Genomic DNA, 15,077 nt, shown 5'->3' on the forward strand with positions numbered 1-15,077 from the left:
GAGATTACCAGAATCTTTTTCATGGTGTTATAAATAGGTGATTTTTCCCTCCTAAACTACACCTCTTTTTTAATGAAGTGAAGTGCATACGTAGAATGACTTGGGAAGTGTTTCATCCTCTTCTAATTTCCCACTTAGTCTCATCCACTGAATCTAGCCATTAATGTATAGCTTGTTTAAGGTCATCAATGACCCCTGTGTTGCCAAATTCAGCAACTGTTAGTTTGAGACTTTATCAAACAAGGCCCTTCATCAGCACTTGGCAGGCTGAGTTCCCTCTCCGTGCTGATTTACTCTCTCTTCTTGACTTCCCATGCGTAGCTACCCTTATACCTCCCTGGCTGCCCCCTTTCAGTCTCCCTTGCTGATTTATTCTTCTCTACTCAAATTAAATGTTGGAGGCCTTAAGACTTGGCCCTGAGCCCCCTTCCTTTCTATTCTATACATTCTTTCTACACATGGCTATCTAACCTGTTCTCATGGGTCCATTTCCTATAACTTCCAAATACATAGAGACCATTACATCTACCTACCTAGTCCACATCTCTACATAACTGACTCACATGTAACATGTGCAAACCTGAATAGTATTTAATTTTCTTTTCCAAATGTATATCTCCATAAACTTAGCTATGCATGTCAGAAACATGGAGTCTGAATTAATGTCTCACTTTTTCTCCTAGCCTCCAAGTTCTTAGGAGTGAGAAGTCCTACTCCTGGTTAAAAACCTATATGTGATTCTTGAGGCCTGACCACAGGCAGTTACAAAGGCTTTACCTGGTAGGCCTCATGGGGGAAAGCTGCCCCTACCCCAGACTTGGTGCTGAGCTGGCACACTGCAGTTTCTAAAGAGAGTCATAGTTAACGGTTCAGGCCCCTCAAGCCCATCGTGCTCTGTGTTATTTGCATTTCTGGTGCAGGTGCCTTCCATTCCTAGGTCTCTTTCTATGTGAGGCCTTGGGCCAAGGTCCTCTTCAGGTGCCTCTGCTGAGGCTGGGATGGAGTGGGAAGGAGGGGAATCTTGAAGACACTTTTTCCCCACCCTGATTCAGTGCTCAGTACTTTTCAACTCCTAGCTCTTCCCCTCACCTTACCCCAACCCAGAATCTATACAACTGAAAAGCCTTTGTTGTTGTTTAGTGTTCTCTCAATGGTGAGCTGAGCTGAACTCCACATCTGTGCTGATCCACTGACCCTCGATGGCTGTGCTGTTCCCTGGGGAAAAATGGAACAGGGGGAGGTGGCGAATTCTTCTTTTAGTCTCTTTGTTATACCATTGTAGTGAGTCATCAACAGCTTAACACCTTCATTTTTGGCTTGTTGCTTTAATCAGCTACTCCAACACCTGACAGCTCTGCTGTCTCCAGCCCAGCTAAGCTCCTGACAACCAGGTCCTGTTCAGTTTATCTACAAGTTAGATCTTCAATACATCCCACATTTTTCCAATCCCCTTGCTGCCACCTAACTGAAGCCACCACTACTCCTGGCCCAGACTATTGCTCTAGCCTTCTACCTGGTCTCCAGGATTTGCCTATTGCTCCCTTCCAAGCCATTCAGTATAATAGAGCCAGAGTAATTCTTAAATATATATTTTTAAAATCATCACTCCCCTGCTTAAAACCCTTTGATAGCTTTCTTTTGCACTTAGAATTAGGTAAGTCCTTACCTTTATGACACTCATGGACTCTGTCTGCCCTTTCAGAGTGTCTTGTTTCTCTCTTCTTCAATCACTGTACTCTTGCCACATTGTCTTTCTTAGATGGCAATAACCTCTTTCCCCCCTCAAAACCTTCAGATATCTGGCCAGTGACATGCTGAGGGCTGGGGGTGGAGGAGCAGTCAGCCTGGACAGGTAAGCGTATTTTATCACTGACATTGTTTGGAATTGTTAGAGCGTGTGCCTGGTGACTCAAAAGCATGCTGTCTTTTACTTGGTTTTATTATTATTTTTTAGTTCTATTTAAACCATATACCCTCTTTATTGCCTGCATCCCATGCTGACCACTCCCTCTCCCCTTCCTTTGCACATGTCTGCATCATGCATCTCCGTGTGAATATCTCATTTCCCCACTTTCCATTTTGACAACTTCTACTCATCTCTTGGGCTACAGTTCAAATACAACTTCCTCAGGAAAACCTTCCATGACTCCCAATTTTAACTTCGGTTTCTCACTTGTAATACTGTATTTTCTTAAGGTAGAACTTATGACAAACTGTAATTATGTATTAATTTGGGTATTATACTTGAATGTGAATTTCATCAGGGCAGGCACTATGACTTTCACATTTCACATTCACGGTTATAACCCCAGGAGCCAGAGAAGTCCCTGGCACATAGTAGGTATTCAATACATATTTGTTAAATGAATAAATGGATGAATGGTCTGTGGAAATGGAGGTCAAGGTTAGGCATGCATTGTTGTAGAAGTCAAGAGGAGACAGTGCCCTGAAGAAGGTATAGACAATTCTTTTGCGAATTCTATTTAGAGGATGAGAGAGAGAGGTGTTTTCAGGAGGCAGAAATAGGGATGAAAGAATTGCAGTATTTTTAAGATGTCATTTTAAGACTCACACGGGTCTAACTGCTAAGGAAAAGGGCCCAGCAAAGAAGCACCCAGGGGTGTGCACTGGAATCACCTAGAAGTTTGTTAAAACACAGATTGCTGGGCTGCACTTCTAGAATTTCTGATATGATGGTCTAGGGTGTGACTGCTACTTTGCGTTTCTAGCAAGCTCCCAGGGAATTCCAATGCTGCTGGAACGGGGACCACACATTGAGAACAACTGAGATACAGGTTGGAGAAGGTTGGATGGGGCGCTCCAGAGCCCAGGTGGGGAGACTTGGCCCATGTAGGAGGAGGAACATCATCCTCGCGCATAGAAGGGAGGAAATAAAGATGGGCACAGATGCAGGTAGGCTTAAAGGTGAGAGAGCAGGAAGTTGCCAAACTGTCTGTCTGATGGATCTTTTTGCCATTATGAGGTAGGAACTGAGGTCAAATAATGAGAATCAGAAAGGAGATTGGAAGGTAGGGTTAGAAGTTAGAGGAGAATAGAGAGGTTGGCAGGGTCATTGTGGGGTGCGAGAACTGCATGACAGAAACATATAGCATTGCCGATCCATGTTGAAGGCTCAGGAGAGAGCAGCCATACCTTTGTTGTATCAGTCTGCTTGTTTGTCTTTTTTGTGGAGGGCGGGGGCAGGCGGGCGGCGACAGAGTCTTGCTCTGTCACCAGGCTGTAGTGCAGTGGCGCAATCTTGGCTCACTGCAACCTCTACCTCCTGGGTTCAAGCGATTCTTCTGCCTTAGCCTCCTAAGTAGCTGGGATTACAGGTGCCCACCACCACACCCAGCTAATTTTGTATTTTTAGTAGAGATGGGATTTCACCATGTTGGCCATGCTGATCTCAAACTCCTGACCTCAAGTGATCTGCCTGCTTCAGCCTCCCAAAGTGCTGGGATTACAGGTGTGAGCCACTGTGCCCAGCCTAAATCTGCTTTATTATATCACTCGAGCAACTGATCAGAATTATATAAAAATAAGGTTCAAGGGCAATCATATCATTTCACAGGTTGGTATCGTAAAAATATCTCAAATTAACTAAGTGTGATTCTGCAGCTCTGTAAGGCACACAACCAAGAGAGACCAGAATGGCCCATAATTGCCTCTAAACAAACCCAGAGAGATTCCTGTGTGTCATCCTTATTGCTGAAGGTGTTTTATTACATCCTTCACCGCTAGTATATTTGTGTGTGTTTATGAATACTACATTTAAATTTTGCTCATTTACAATCAACTTTTTTTTTTAAATGTAGCATCATTTTACATTGAGATATTTAAAAAAATTTCCCACATAAGAAGGATGAGATACAGCAGTACAGACCTTTACTTTATTCCACTCACTCTTCTCTGTCCTATCCACTTGTTGACCCCATGGAAAGAGCTATCAGCTTGCTCAGGTTTCAATCTCTGACACGTCATTTTGAGTTATATTGGCTACCGGGAGCCAAAAGTAACAAGAAAGGAAGAAAACTGGCACTGAACAAATAAACATGCTCTCTGCTGGTTGTGGTAAAGGTCAGGAGGGCTGGAATCTGGCAGGCTGTCAAGCAGAGGAAGCTTCTGAGCTATAGAAGGCTGAACAAATAGATGGTCTGGGGAATGAAAAGCCTGGAGCACCACTGAACCCAGGCTTCCACTGGGAAACTGTCATTGGAAGTTTCCCAGTGGAAACTTCTTAAGGTTTCAGAACCTTAAGAAGAATATTGTAGTTTTTTTTTTTTTTTTTAAGTCCCTAGTATTAGAGCCATGTGAAGTATGTGTTAACTTTATTAGTATTGGTTCATTTATTTGGTTTTAATAATGACCTTTATTGGGGATGGAAAAGGAAAGAGAAGAGATGATGCAAATAATATGACAATAATAAAAATAATATGACATCTGTTTCAGGAGTCCAAGGAGTGTAGAGATTACATGCATACACACCTACATGCATACATTTAGATTCAAATAGAGAAGGCTGGTGATCTGACAGTTATAAAATAGTAAAATGCTTTCATTCTGGTTGGTGAATAGCCACTGTTCTGAGCTTCTCTATTACCCCCACTACCCAGGCTTCCCTGCACCCCACCCCCACATTGTAGCAGCTAAGGGGTTAATATCAGCAGAGAGCCTCTGGAATTCCCAACCCCCACACTAAAGGTCTCCATTGCGATTGACCAATAGCCCATACCATATTGGCTGTTAAATGTATTGATATTATCCCTGTATATAGATGTATATTGCATAGAATTATCTCCATATTATTGCTTGATGATGAATTATCTGCACCAGGGTCACCTGGGGCACTTTTCAAAAATGCAGATGGTTGAGTTTTACATACTGCACCCACTGCATCTCTGGAAGATGGGCCAGGATATGCATTTAAACTATCTCCCAGGTGATTCTAGGGTGTTGTCTCAAATACAGCCTGCATTTTCTGGCATACAGCAAACCTGTCTTCTCTCTAGATGCCAAGTTCCTTAAAGGGAGGATCCTAAGTCCTAAAACTCTTGGCATTCACCACTATGCATAGCTTAGTGCTTGTTGACTTACAGCAGAGAGGAGAAATCATGGATTCAGAAGTGTATGCTGAAAATATAAATTGGGTTTGATGCTGCTGCTGCTATTGTTGCTGCTGCTTCTGGCTGCAATGGTTAACCATTGTGAGTACTTACTGTGTGCCAGATATTATGAAAAGTGCCTTGAATGCCTCATCTAATTGAATTGCACAATAATCCTAATAGGTACTGCTATTATCTACATTTTATGTCTGAGGAAACTGAGACTCAGATAGATGGAGAGAGCTTCCCAAAATTTCATTGTTGGGAGGAAGCAGGACTCCAATCTTGGCCTGTGTGATTATTTCAAAGCTTATACTGTTTCTTATTTGCTAAGCCATACTAGCTCTTGGATTAGAAAACAATTCTACAGATACTTTATAAGTCAGATTCTTTGGGGTTAATCTCTTCAACTTGCTTTTGCTTCAAATTTATTTGTTGCATTTTATATATGTGGCGGGGAGGCAGGCATGGGAGATGAAGACTGTAAAAGCTGTACTCTGACTCACAGAAACCAAGGAAAAGAAAATTGAATATAGAAAGTAGGAGGCATATATAAACATTCTCTAATACTTGGGAACAACTGGAACCTTTTTAGCTAAATAAAAATAAAATGAAATAATAAGGCACTAACTGAAAAAAAGAAGTTAGAACACTGCCACTGCCATTGAACTTTGAAAATCAAGTTAAGAAAAGAAAAAAAAATGAGGTTACAGCCAGAAGGTAAATAGTAGGAAAGGGAGTCAAGATGAGAATCCACTGTCAAGAAATAACGAGGGCAATTGCGATTTTAGAAAGATCAAGGGGCCAGCTGGTGCCTGGGCTTGACAAAGGGCGAGACAAGCAGCCTGGATGTGGAGAAATTAAAGCAGCTCATAAGAGATAGTGGATTGAAAGGCTAACTGGGCTTTATGTGCAATCAGGTTTGTTTTGAAGTATCCAACCAAGAAGCTGGGATCAATGAGATCGCAGAGTATTTATAATTTGATTCTGGTTAAAACATCATTATGCACTGAGCTTAATGAAGAATGGCTAATTAACATCTCTTGAATGTACGGCGAAAAGAATATATATTAGAATTGTCTTTTCAAGGCAAAAACAAACCCCAATCAAAATCTGTATTAATAGCATCAGGGTTCTTATTCAGACTTCAATATATCAATCCCAGTGCTTTTGTTTAGATACAGATAACTTTCTAATCATCTTCGATTCATTCATGACATATAGAGAAGACAAAATTTATTCTTACTGGGATCAGGGCAAAATCCCCACTTTTCATCTCTTTCATAACGGCTTGTCGTGGCACACCACAGTAAGTCATCTTCCCGACCTTCACGGGTACATTCATGATGCCACTGATGGTTATACTGGAAGGGAAACATACACGGCATCCCGTGGGTGTTCCCTTTGATTGTATGCAAATCTAGGAGAAAGAAATGTACAAAGTCAGATAAGTATGATGTCAGCTTTATCTTTGGAAACTGCTATATATCGAAAGCATTTTTTATGGACTGAAACCCTCTTAGGGGCAGATACTCACTACAGCAGAGTGAGCCCTCAGGTCCTCACTGTCTCCTGTCAGTAGAGGTGTGAGACCGAGTGCTGGGCTCAGAGGAAGTGCTGATACATGGTTTGCTTATGCATTTATCTACTTGTTTACTTACTATGGTGAGCTGTCACAGTAACATTCATATTTATGGATGGATGAGAAAGAAACTTTAATGGAGATTTAACTTCATAATACCTTCCAGTCGCCAAATACATCAGCCATTAGCATCTAAAGCTCAATAGATTCATAGGCATTTATTAATTTATTCATTCAATAAATATTTATTGAACATTTAATGTACTCAGTACTGGGGATACAACAGTGAACAAACCAGCAAAAGTTCCTTTATGTGGAACTTCTATTCTATCAAGGAGAGAGAAAGAGAAAGCAAATATACAAGTAAACATACAGTATCATTGCAGGTAGCAGTGCCATGATGAAAAGTAAATAGGATGAGAAGACAGAGTGGGGTGTGTGTGTGCGTGTGTGTGTGTGTGTGTATGTGTGAGATAGACAGACGGAGAGAGAGAGAGAAAGTGAGAGAGAGGGAGAGATGGGGTGGAGGGGCGCAGGGCACTACTTTGGACAGGATGGGCAGCGAAAGACCTCTCTGAATAGGAACTGGGTGACCTGAGAGTGCAGGTCTTTAGAAAAGAGGTGATCCAGCAGAAGGAACAGCAAGTAAAAAGAACCTGAGACAAGAACAGGTGAGGGGGTGAATGAAGAAGAGGAAGGAGGCCCTCTGGGTAGGGGAGCCAGGGACGTACTAGAGTGTCAGTGCACATAGAGCTGTCTCCCTGCCATACTGCGGGCTTTGGCCTCTACCCTGAGGGTGGGGGCAAGTCTCTTGCAGGTTTTGAATGGGAAAGTGACAGGATCAGATTTACATTTTTAAAGAACCACTGATGCCCTGTTTGCAAAGGGGCAAACAGCTGACATAGGGAGAGGGTGAAGCGAGACAGCTGGCTGGGTGGCTTCTCAGCGGTCTAGAGCAAGTTGACCACGCAGACGTGGCCTGCTGGCTGCCTTCTCAAGGTATTGCAATAGTCGGCCATTCTTGGCCTTAATCAGGAATCAACAAAAACTTTTCGTGACTCAACTGGGGCTGCCAATGGTATGTCCTGGGGCAAAAGGACCAGCAGTGGAGAGCCCCACCTCTTTCCCACAATTGGCAGGGGCTGACCTGAGCTCATGACATGTCACCAGTCACCAGCCTTAGCAGTTAGGGCTACTTAGGAACCGTAGGTATTTCAGGACATGCCCTTTTCTTTCAGTCCCCTTCCTTCTACTCCGAAGCATATGTTCCCCAGAATCTTCCCCTGCATGCACCATGAGTGTGGGTATGTGGCTAAAAAGTTAACATAAAGCAAAATATCAAGTTCCTCTTCAGAACTGTAGATTATTCAGAGTGCTGGTTTGCAGCACTTGCTTTATTTTTGTGAGTCCTGAAAATGCCTGGCCCTTGGCTCTGTCTCTTTTTAATCATTTCTTCTTTAGGAGTTCCTTGCTCTGCTTCCCAGGACCCTACAAAATTCTTAGGAGGATATGCTCTTGTGAAAGCATAATTCTACAGAGCAGCACGAGGGGAGGGGCTCCGCCTGTCCTGCGGACCTTTGTAAACCAGGTGCTTAGTCCAGTGCCTGATGAATGTGGGGTGGATTTGTTAGCAGTGCTGTATAAAAATGCAGAATGAATGGATGGATGGATGGATGGATGGATGGATAGATGGATGGATGGATGGATAGAGTGAGCTACCAAACAAACGCTGAGGGACAGGTTTGAGATTTTAGAATTTAACTATGTAACTTTCTTTTTTTTTCTGTTTAGAAATGACAAAAATAACCATAGAAAATGAAATTCCCCTCTAAACCATGCTTCCCCACCAACCATGCTTGGCACACACCAAATAACCCCTGACAATAGTCTGTCATTTCTCTTCAAGTGACTTGCAACATGATTAATCACATGAATGCCAGCCAGCATCAGGCGGCATTGGAGGTGTCCTGGACACATACCTCCATAGGTGGGGATGAGTTTTTACAATAAGAGAAATGGCGGCAGGGGAGGAGAGGTTATTATATTTGTCATGACAAAAGTCTTCAAAGATCTTTTCCTTCCACCTTCCTTTTCTCTCTCCCTCCTGTCTGCTTATTCTTTCTGCTCCTTTCCATTGATTCCCAGAGTCAGTTAAATGTTTTTCCTCCCAATACCTTTAAATTCTGAGAAGTTCTGCTTCTGTAGCAGAATGTAGTATGTCCATTCTGAGGCTCTCATAACCCTTTTACCATAAGCAAGGAAGCAACTAAAATGTATTTAGCAGAAGTCCCTTGAGGGTCCAGGCTTCGTGTACTTCTTTCACGTAATGCTTTACAAATCTTTACCTATAGGCAAACCTTCAAAAAACACCATTCCCTGAGTGCTTCTTTAAATTATTTTTACCTTTGTGTAGATATTCACAAATGTCTCCACCACCTGACCCATAAGAAATCCACTTATGAAAATACTTCCGTGAGGCCACCACTGTGTTGTCATGCGCCACCTGGACAGAGTACTGCAGCGGGCCTGTGATCATCTTCCTGTTACAGCGCCACCGTAAGGAAACGAGGGTGGAGTCACATTCATATAAGCTTAACGGCTGCTCTGGGGCAGAGAAATTCAGGCCCAGGCAACCGCTGCCTCCTATGTTAAAGAGGCCATGGTTTGAAACCCATTTCCACAGCATGTGCTTGTTTGCTTGCTTGCAGTTCTCCAGGGTCAGAACCGATTTACCTGCTTGAATGCATTTCTTGAGACTCTCACTTTGGATAACAAATATTCCTTTATCTGAAACAAAAATCAAAGACGTGGCATGAAATTTTCATATATAATTAACTAGCGTCATGAGGATCTCAGTGTGCATATCTAAGTGCGATATGCGACAGTTGCCAGCCATTTCCCACAGATCTGGAGTTGTTGGGCAGGGTCCACCTGAAGGGCTGTATTTGCATAAAACAGAGGAGTTTCTTGGGAAGCATAAAAGGTCTTACTGGAGCTAATGGGAGAGCTCTGATCTAAGACCTCATTGGCCATATGGGAACAAGGGTTACCTGCCAATCCACTCAGGTCTGTTACTGACAGAGAAGGTGTGCTCACACAATTGGTTAGAGAGAGGGATTGGTAATAATACTCAGGGCTCCCGGGGAGGGACACTGGGTGCCAATGGATATGACAACACTGTCTTTCTCAGACAAGTGCCTGAATGTTAGGAACACAGCTGCTGAATCAAGAGCCACTGAATGAAACTCTCTACCATCAAGTTCCTATAGAAAACCGAAAGGCTATCAGTGAAATGCTGCTTTGTGATCTGATACGGGATTCAATACTGGTCAGAATACAATGTTTCTCAGGAGTACAAGGGTGGAGGTGGGGACCTCTTGCTATGGGGATAGACTCTTAGTAGGAGACGGCTTGCTGGGTGGGCCAGGCAGAAGCAGGTAGATGCCCAGGCCACTAGCTATGGCACCACACCTTGAAACACGAGAGGTGACGGACCACCATTACGGTGGCAGAAACCAGAGGCCACATGGACAGGCGGAGAAAGCAGGTGTTTTGTGATATGCCCCTAAGCTCTCCTCCCTGGAGATGGAAGGAGGGATTTGGGTGAGTTTCCCGTGGAGAAGCTGTGGGACCCAGCTGGGGAATACATGTTAGCTGCCAGCCTGCTACCTGACTTAACCCAAGTTGCAGGCCTGGAAGGCACCTAGTACTCAACAGTTATGAACTTGTTTTCTCACAGGCTTTTTGAAGATGGAAACCAAGTCTCATTTCTTTGGTCTAAGCATGGAGTGTGCTGGGTACATGGTGGAAATTCAGGCAGTGCTTGCTGTTGATGAAACACACCGGCGGCTGCTGCTTCAGCCTTTGGCTGCTTAAGTCACCTCAGTTCACGTCTGGTCAGGCCCAGGTGCTCTTTTGTTCTCCCAGTAGCTAGGTTCCCCTCTTCTATTTTACTTCCTGTCTATTCTTCAAAACTCTGAAGGGACAAGATAGGGTTCCCTCCAATGTCTGGGGTTTAGGGCGGGTCATGTCATGGAGGGGAGAACAGGTACAGGCAGAGGCTTTGGAGAGGTTTGGGACAGTGCAGGACCGGCCTCCTCACGGATCCACGAGGGAACAATGCTTCATTCTGGTAAACGTTCTTTTGGTTTCTCCAAAGTTAATCAGCCTGAGGAGAACTGATTTACAGTAACCAAAATCACTTAAGATACTGTTTCAAAAAGATTGTCAATGTATTAATAAATGGTATACCTCATCTAATAGTTGATGACCTTACCTATAGCCATAGATTTGAGGAGTTGAATTAGTTGTCAGAGAATTGCTTTGATCACCATACATAAGAGCAAAAGAGAGGGGGTGGGGTGGGGAAAATGAATGGTTTTAGGGAGATTTCATTTAGATCAGGAAATTTGTTTTCCTAATGAGGGCCTTGTCTGCATGGTTATTAGTAACAGTGATTCAAAATCAAATCCACCTCTCGTCAATGTGATATGGAGTCCGATAATTAACCTTCTGTCCAACTCTCCTTTTCACCTTTTCATGCCTGGGTAGAATGTTTACCTTAATTTCTGTTGTAACCTACTAACCACTTTCTAGCTAACCTAGAGTTCATTAATTTTTCATTAAAGGATAATTATTTTACTATAATGGTTTTGTAGTTCAGCTTCTACCTAATATATATGTTCAAATGTATTACAAGCTCTGCAACGTACTGACTGTGCCTCAGTTTATACACCTCAGATAGGTGTGTAGACGACCTGGCTAGTGGTTGAGAGCTCTGGAGTCATGTGGAGCTGTCACGGACCCGCTGTGTAACTTTGGGCAGATTGCTCCATCTCAGTGAGCCTCATCTTTCCTCCTTGAACTGGGAATATGTATGGTACTGACCTCTTAGGGATGTTAAGGATATTCCATTGAGTAACCCATGAAAAGCACACCACATACTACCATGAAAAGCCTTAGGAAATGGGAGCTATCATTATTACTTTATTCCTCTGACTTCCTGATTCTTGGTCTATAGATCCAGCTGCAGACCTGGTTGAACCTACAGAGTGCTAATCTCATCATCCCTCAAAGGCTTCTCTTCTTACACTGTTAGCACAAAAGCTTATTTTTACTGCAGTTTCTGCAGCACACAGTGGGTGCAGACATTTTAGTTTTAAACAATCCTGAGACACCACGCTATCATCTTTTATGGAGGAAAAATACTCTCCAAACAACCAGATAACAAAATATTTGCCTCCTTTGTTCAAATATGTGTGCAATGATGAATTAAGAGCCTTCATCTGTTGATTTTCTGCATTACCCACCTGTAAAGTCTACACTGTAGGTTTTTTAATACGAAAGAGAAAAATACATGGTGTTGACAAGCAGTGTGTAGATGCGGGAATGGCTGGTCTGTGAATAAATAGACATGAAAATTACAAACCTAACATTTGGGGTGAATAAATATTCTGCGGGGCGGTGAGTTTGAAACAAGGTCTTGCTCTGTCACCCAGGCTGGAGTGCAGTGGCACTGTCATGGCTCACTGAGGCCTCGGCCTCCCAGGCTCAACTGATCCTCCCATCTCAGCCTCCTGAGTAGCTGGGATTACAGGTGTGTACCACCATGCCTGGCTAATTGTTTGTTTGTCTGTTTTTGGTAGAGACAGGATCTCAATATATTGCCCAGGATGGTCTCAAACTCCTGGGCTCAAGCAATCCTCCCACCTTGGCCTCCCAAAGTGCTGGGACTACAGGTGTGAGCCACCATGCCTGGCCAATAATGCTTTTAAACTTCCAAATTAATAAATGTTAAGAGAAAAAGAGTGGCAGAAATTGGAACTTCTGTAGTCACACCAGCAATCATAAAAATACCTTTCCAAAGCAGAACATATTAGACACACCTAATCCATTGCTGCTTAATTTTGGGGTGCTACTTATATTTCCACACCAGCTGCCTTTAGGAAATAGCTTTAGAAAAGTTCTTCAGAATGTGCCATAGGCAAGTAGCTCTGGTTCACCAATAATAATCAACATGCTGCCTCCAAATATACTAAGTTAAAAAATGACTTGAGCCCATTTTTCCATTAAGTTATAATAGAATATGATCCTAGCACTGTTAATCTCCATAAATTCACTGAAAAGAATTACTTTCAAATAGACTGTGAGGAGACTTAATATAGGTATCAATATTCTGATTGTTATTATATGCACATAATGTCTCTAACAAAACTATAATGTGAAAATAAGCCACCAATCCTTAGTGTGCATAGTTGTTGGATTTTTTAAAAGATGAAAATCAAATGTGGGAGGAATCAAGATTGATTATACATGTCAAGGACATCAGTTCTGCTTGAACACTGATTAAGTGATTAATGAAGTACTGCCAGAATTACTAAATCTCTTTGCAGGAAAATGTTATTATACTTCCCTTCATAATTATAAGTTTAGGAGGAGAAAATGGATTCATTTATTAGAAGAAACTTATAAGCTAATTTCTATCCTTTTTTTTTTTTTTTTAAATAAAATCCATGGAAGACAGTGGTTCTACTTTCTACTTCTGAGTTCCTTTAGGAGGAGATCATTTCAGATCCACTCTTTGGCCCCATAAGATAACGTGTACTCTTCTAAGGAGTGGGAAGAGAATGTTTCATTGATCAACTTTTAAACCGAAGTTTAGGTTATTACCTTTATGACTGCATATGGAACATTCATTCATTCAACTAGCTTTCATTGGATGCCAGCTACTTCATAGACACTGGGTAAGATGCTAGAGATAGAGAGAAATTATTTGCCTAAATATCTGTTCTTTGAAACTGTATATATTTGTTCTGGAATCATGGGAATTTGCCTAGCTAATGAAAAGAAGGGAGTTCCATCAGTTCCAAAGAAAACATTATAATTGCATTTAAAATAAGCCCTTAATGGTGGCTCACACCTGTAATCCCAGCACTCTGGTAGGCTAAGGCAGGAGAATCACTTGAGGTCTCTACTAAGAATACAAAAATTAGCTGGGCGTGGTGGTGCGTGCCTGTATTCCCAGCTACTCGGGAAGCTGAGGCACAAGAATCACTTGAACCCAGGAGGTGGAGGCTGCAGTGAGCCAAGATCGTGCCAGTGCACTCCAGCCTGGGGGACAGAGCGAGATTGTGTCTCAAAACAAACAAACAAAAAACAACAAATAAATAAAATAAGTTCTTAAAAACAAGTGATAACACTTACAAGTGGGAGGTGAACAATGAGAACACATGGACACAGGGAGGGAAACAACACACACTGAGGCCTGTGGCAGGGGCAGGGGAAGGGAAAGCATCAGGATAAAGAGCTAATGCATGCAGGCTTAATACCTAGATGATGGGATGATAGGTGCAGGAAACCACCATGGCACACATTTCCCTGTGCAACAAACCTGCACATCCTGCACGTGCATCCCAGAACTTAAAACAAAATAAAATAAACAATTATTTTAAAAGATTTAAAAAACCAAGTGATAACAAATAAGAGAAAGAAAATAAACCCAAATTTAAGACCCTGAACTGGCTCTTCAACTGATGTCACATGTGAGGTGGACAAGACCCCTCAGTGTCACCAGACTCTGAGCGGGGAGTGTGCACACACATGTACTTGCCCACTTTCTAGGGAGGACAAAGCAGGGCAGTGCTGGAAGGAAGACGGGTGTGGCAGAGGAGACTCACTTCACCCATAAACCCTGAACCGTGAACTTCAGAGCTGGATGGAACTGTAAAGATTATTTAACTGAACCACTCTTTCATTTTTTTTTTTCCAAATCCATTTTTGTCTTAGAAGTTTTATATCTATCTACTATATTCAGTCCAGGTGTAGCTTTATTTACATGCATTCATTTATAACTTAGAAGAAAATAAACTGCTATAGATTGTTGCCAAACATTTTGAAGTAGGTGACTTGAAATTTCAGACAACAAAGATCTATCAACTGCTTGATGTGGCATGGTTTAGGAACCCTGCAGACAGAAGGATATATATGTCATAGTGTTTGCCTGCAAGGAAGTCACATTCTCCCTGGGAATCCCTGAAATGCACAGAAAGAAATTATACCCTAATGCCAAAATATATTTTGACATAGGAGATATAAGCAAAAGGGGGTGCCATGAGGTTGGAGTCTAAAGCCTGGGGCCATTATTACAGTTTGATCTGTCTGTGTGAACAGCAGACTGGAGGTACCTAGAGGAAGTTTCTCCTGAGGCCTCTGCACTTGACCATCTGCACCCCTTCTGATCACCTCTACTTGCCTTTAGTGTTCCCTTTAGCTTTAGACAGCTCTTCTCTTAGAACTAGCTGAGTGAAGGTTTGAAGTGTTAAAGTGAGTAAGATAAGATTTGTACTGTTAAGCCTTTGTGAAGTTTCCGCATTTTTAACAAAAAACACTTT

At 42.4% G+C, this 15,077-nt stretch overlaps 1 protein-coding gene across 10 annotated transcripts in view; it reads right to left on the minus strand.

Annotated features, from left to right (window-relative positions):
- The window catches only part of PLA2R1 (phospholipase A2 receptor 1), a 139,639-nt gene that overhangs the window by 112,776 nt on the left and 11,786 nt on the right, over positions 1-15,077 (minus strand). For all 10 annotated transcript variants that reach the window (XR_008546609.1, XR_008546608.1, XR_008546607.1 and 7 more), the window contains exons 2-3: positions 9,091-9,474; positions 6,352-6,525 (exon numbers count right to left, since the gene is read on the minus strand). Coding sequence is in view for 7 of the 10 variants with exons in the window: in XM_054679060.2 (XP_054535035.1) it covers positions 6,352-6,525; positions 9,091-9,474 (558 nt within the window). In the remaining 3 variants the exon portion in view is untranslated. The remainder of the gene's footprint in view (positions 1-6,351; positions 6,526-9,090; positions 9,475-15,077) is intronic.

Source organism: Pan troglodytes, chromosome 13 (genome assembly GCF_028858775.2).
Source record: "Pan troglodytes isolate AG18354 chromosome 13, NHGRI_mPanTro3-v2.0_pri, whole genome shotgun sequence".
Lineage (NCBI taxonomy): Eukaryota > Metazoa > Chordata > Mammalia > Primates > Hominidae > Pan > Pan troglodytes.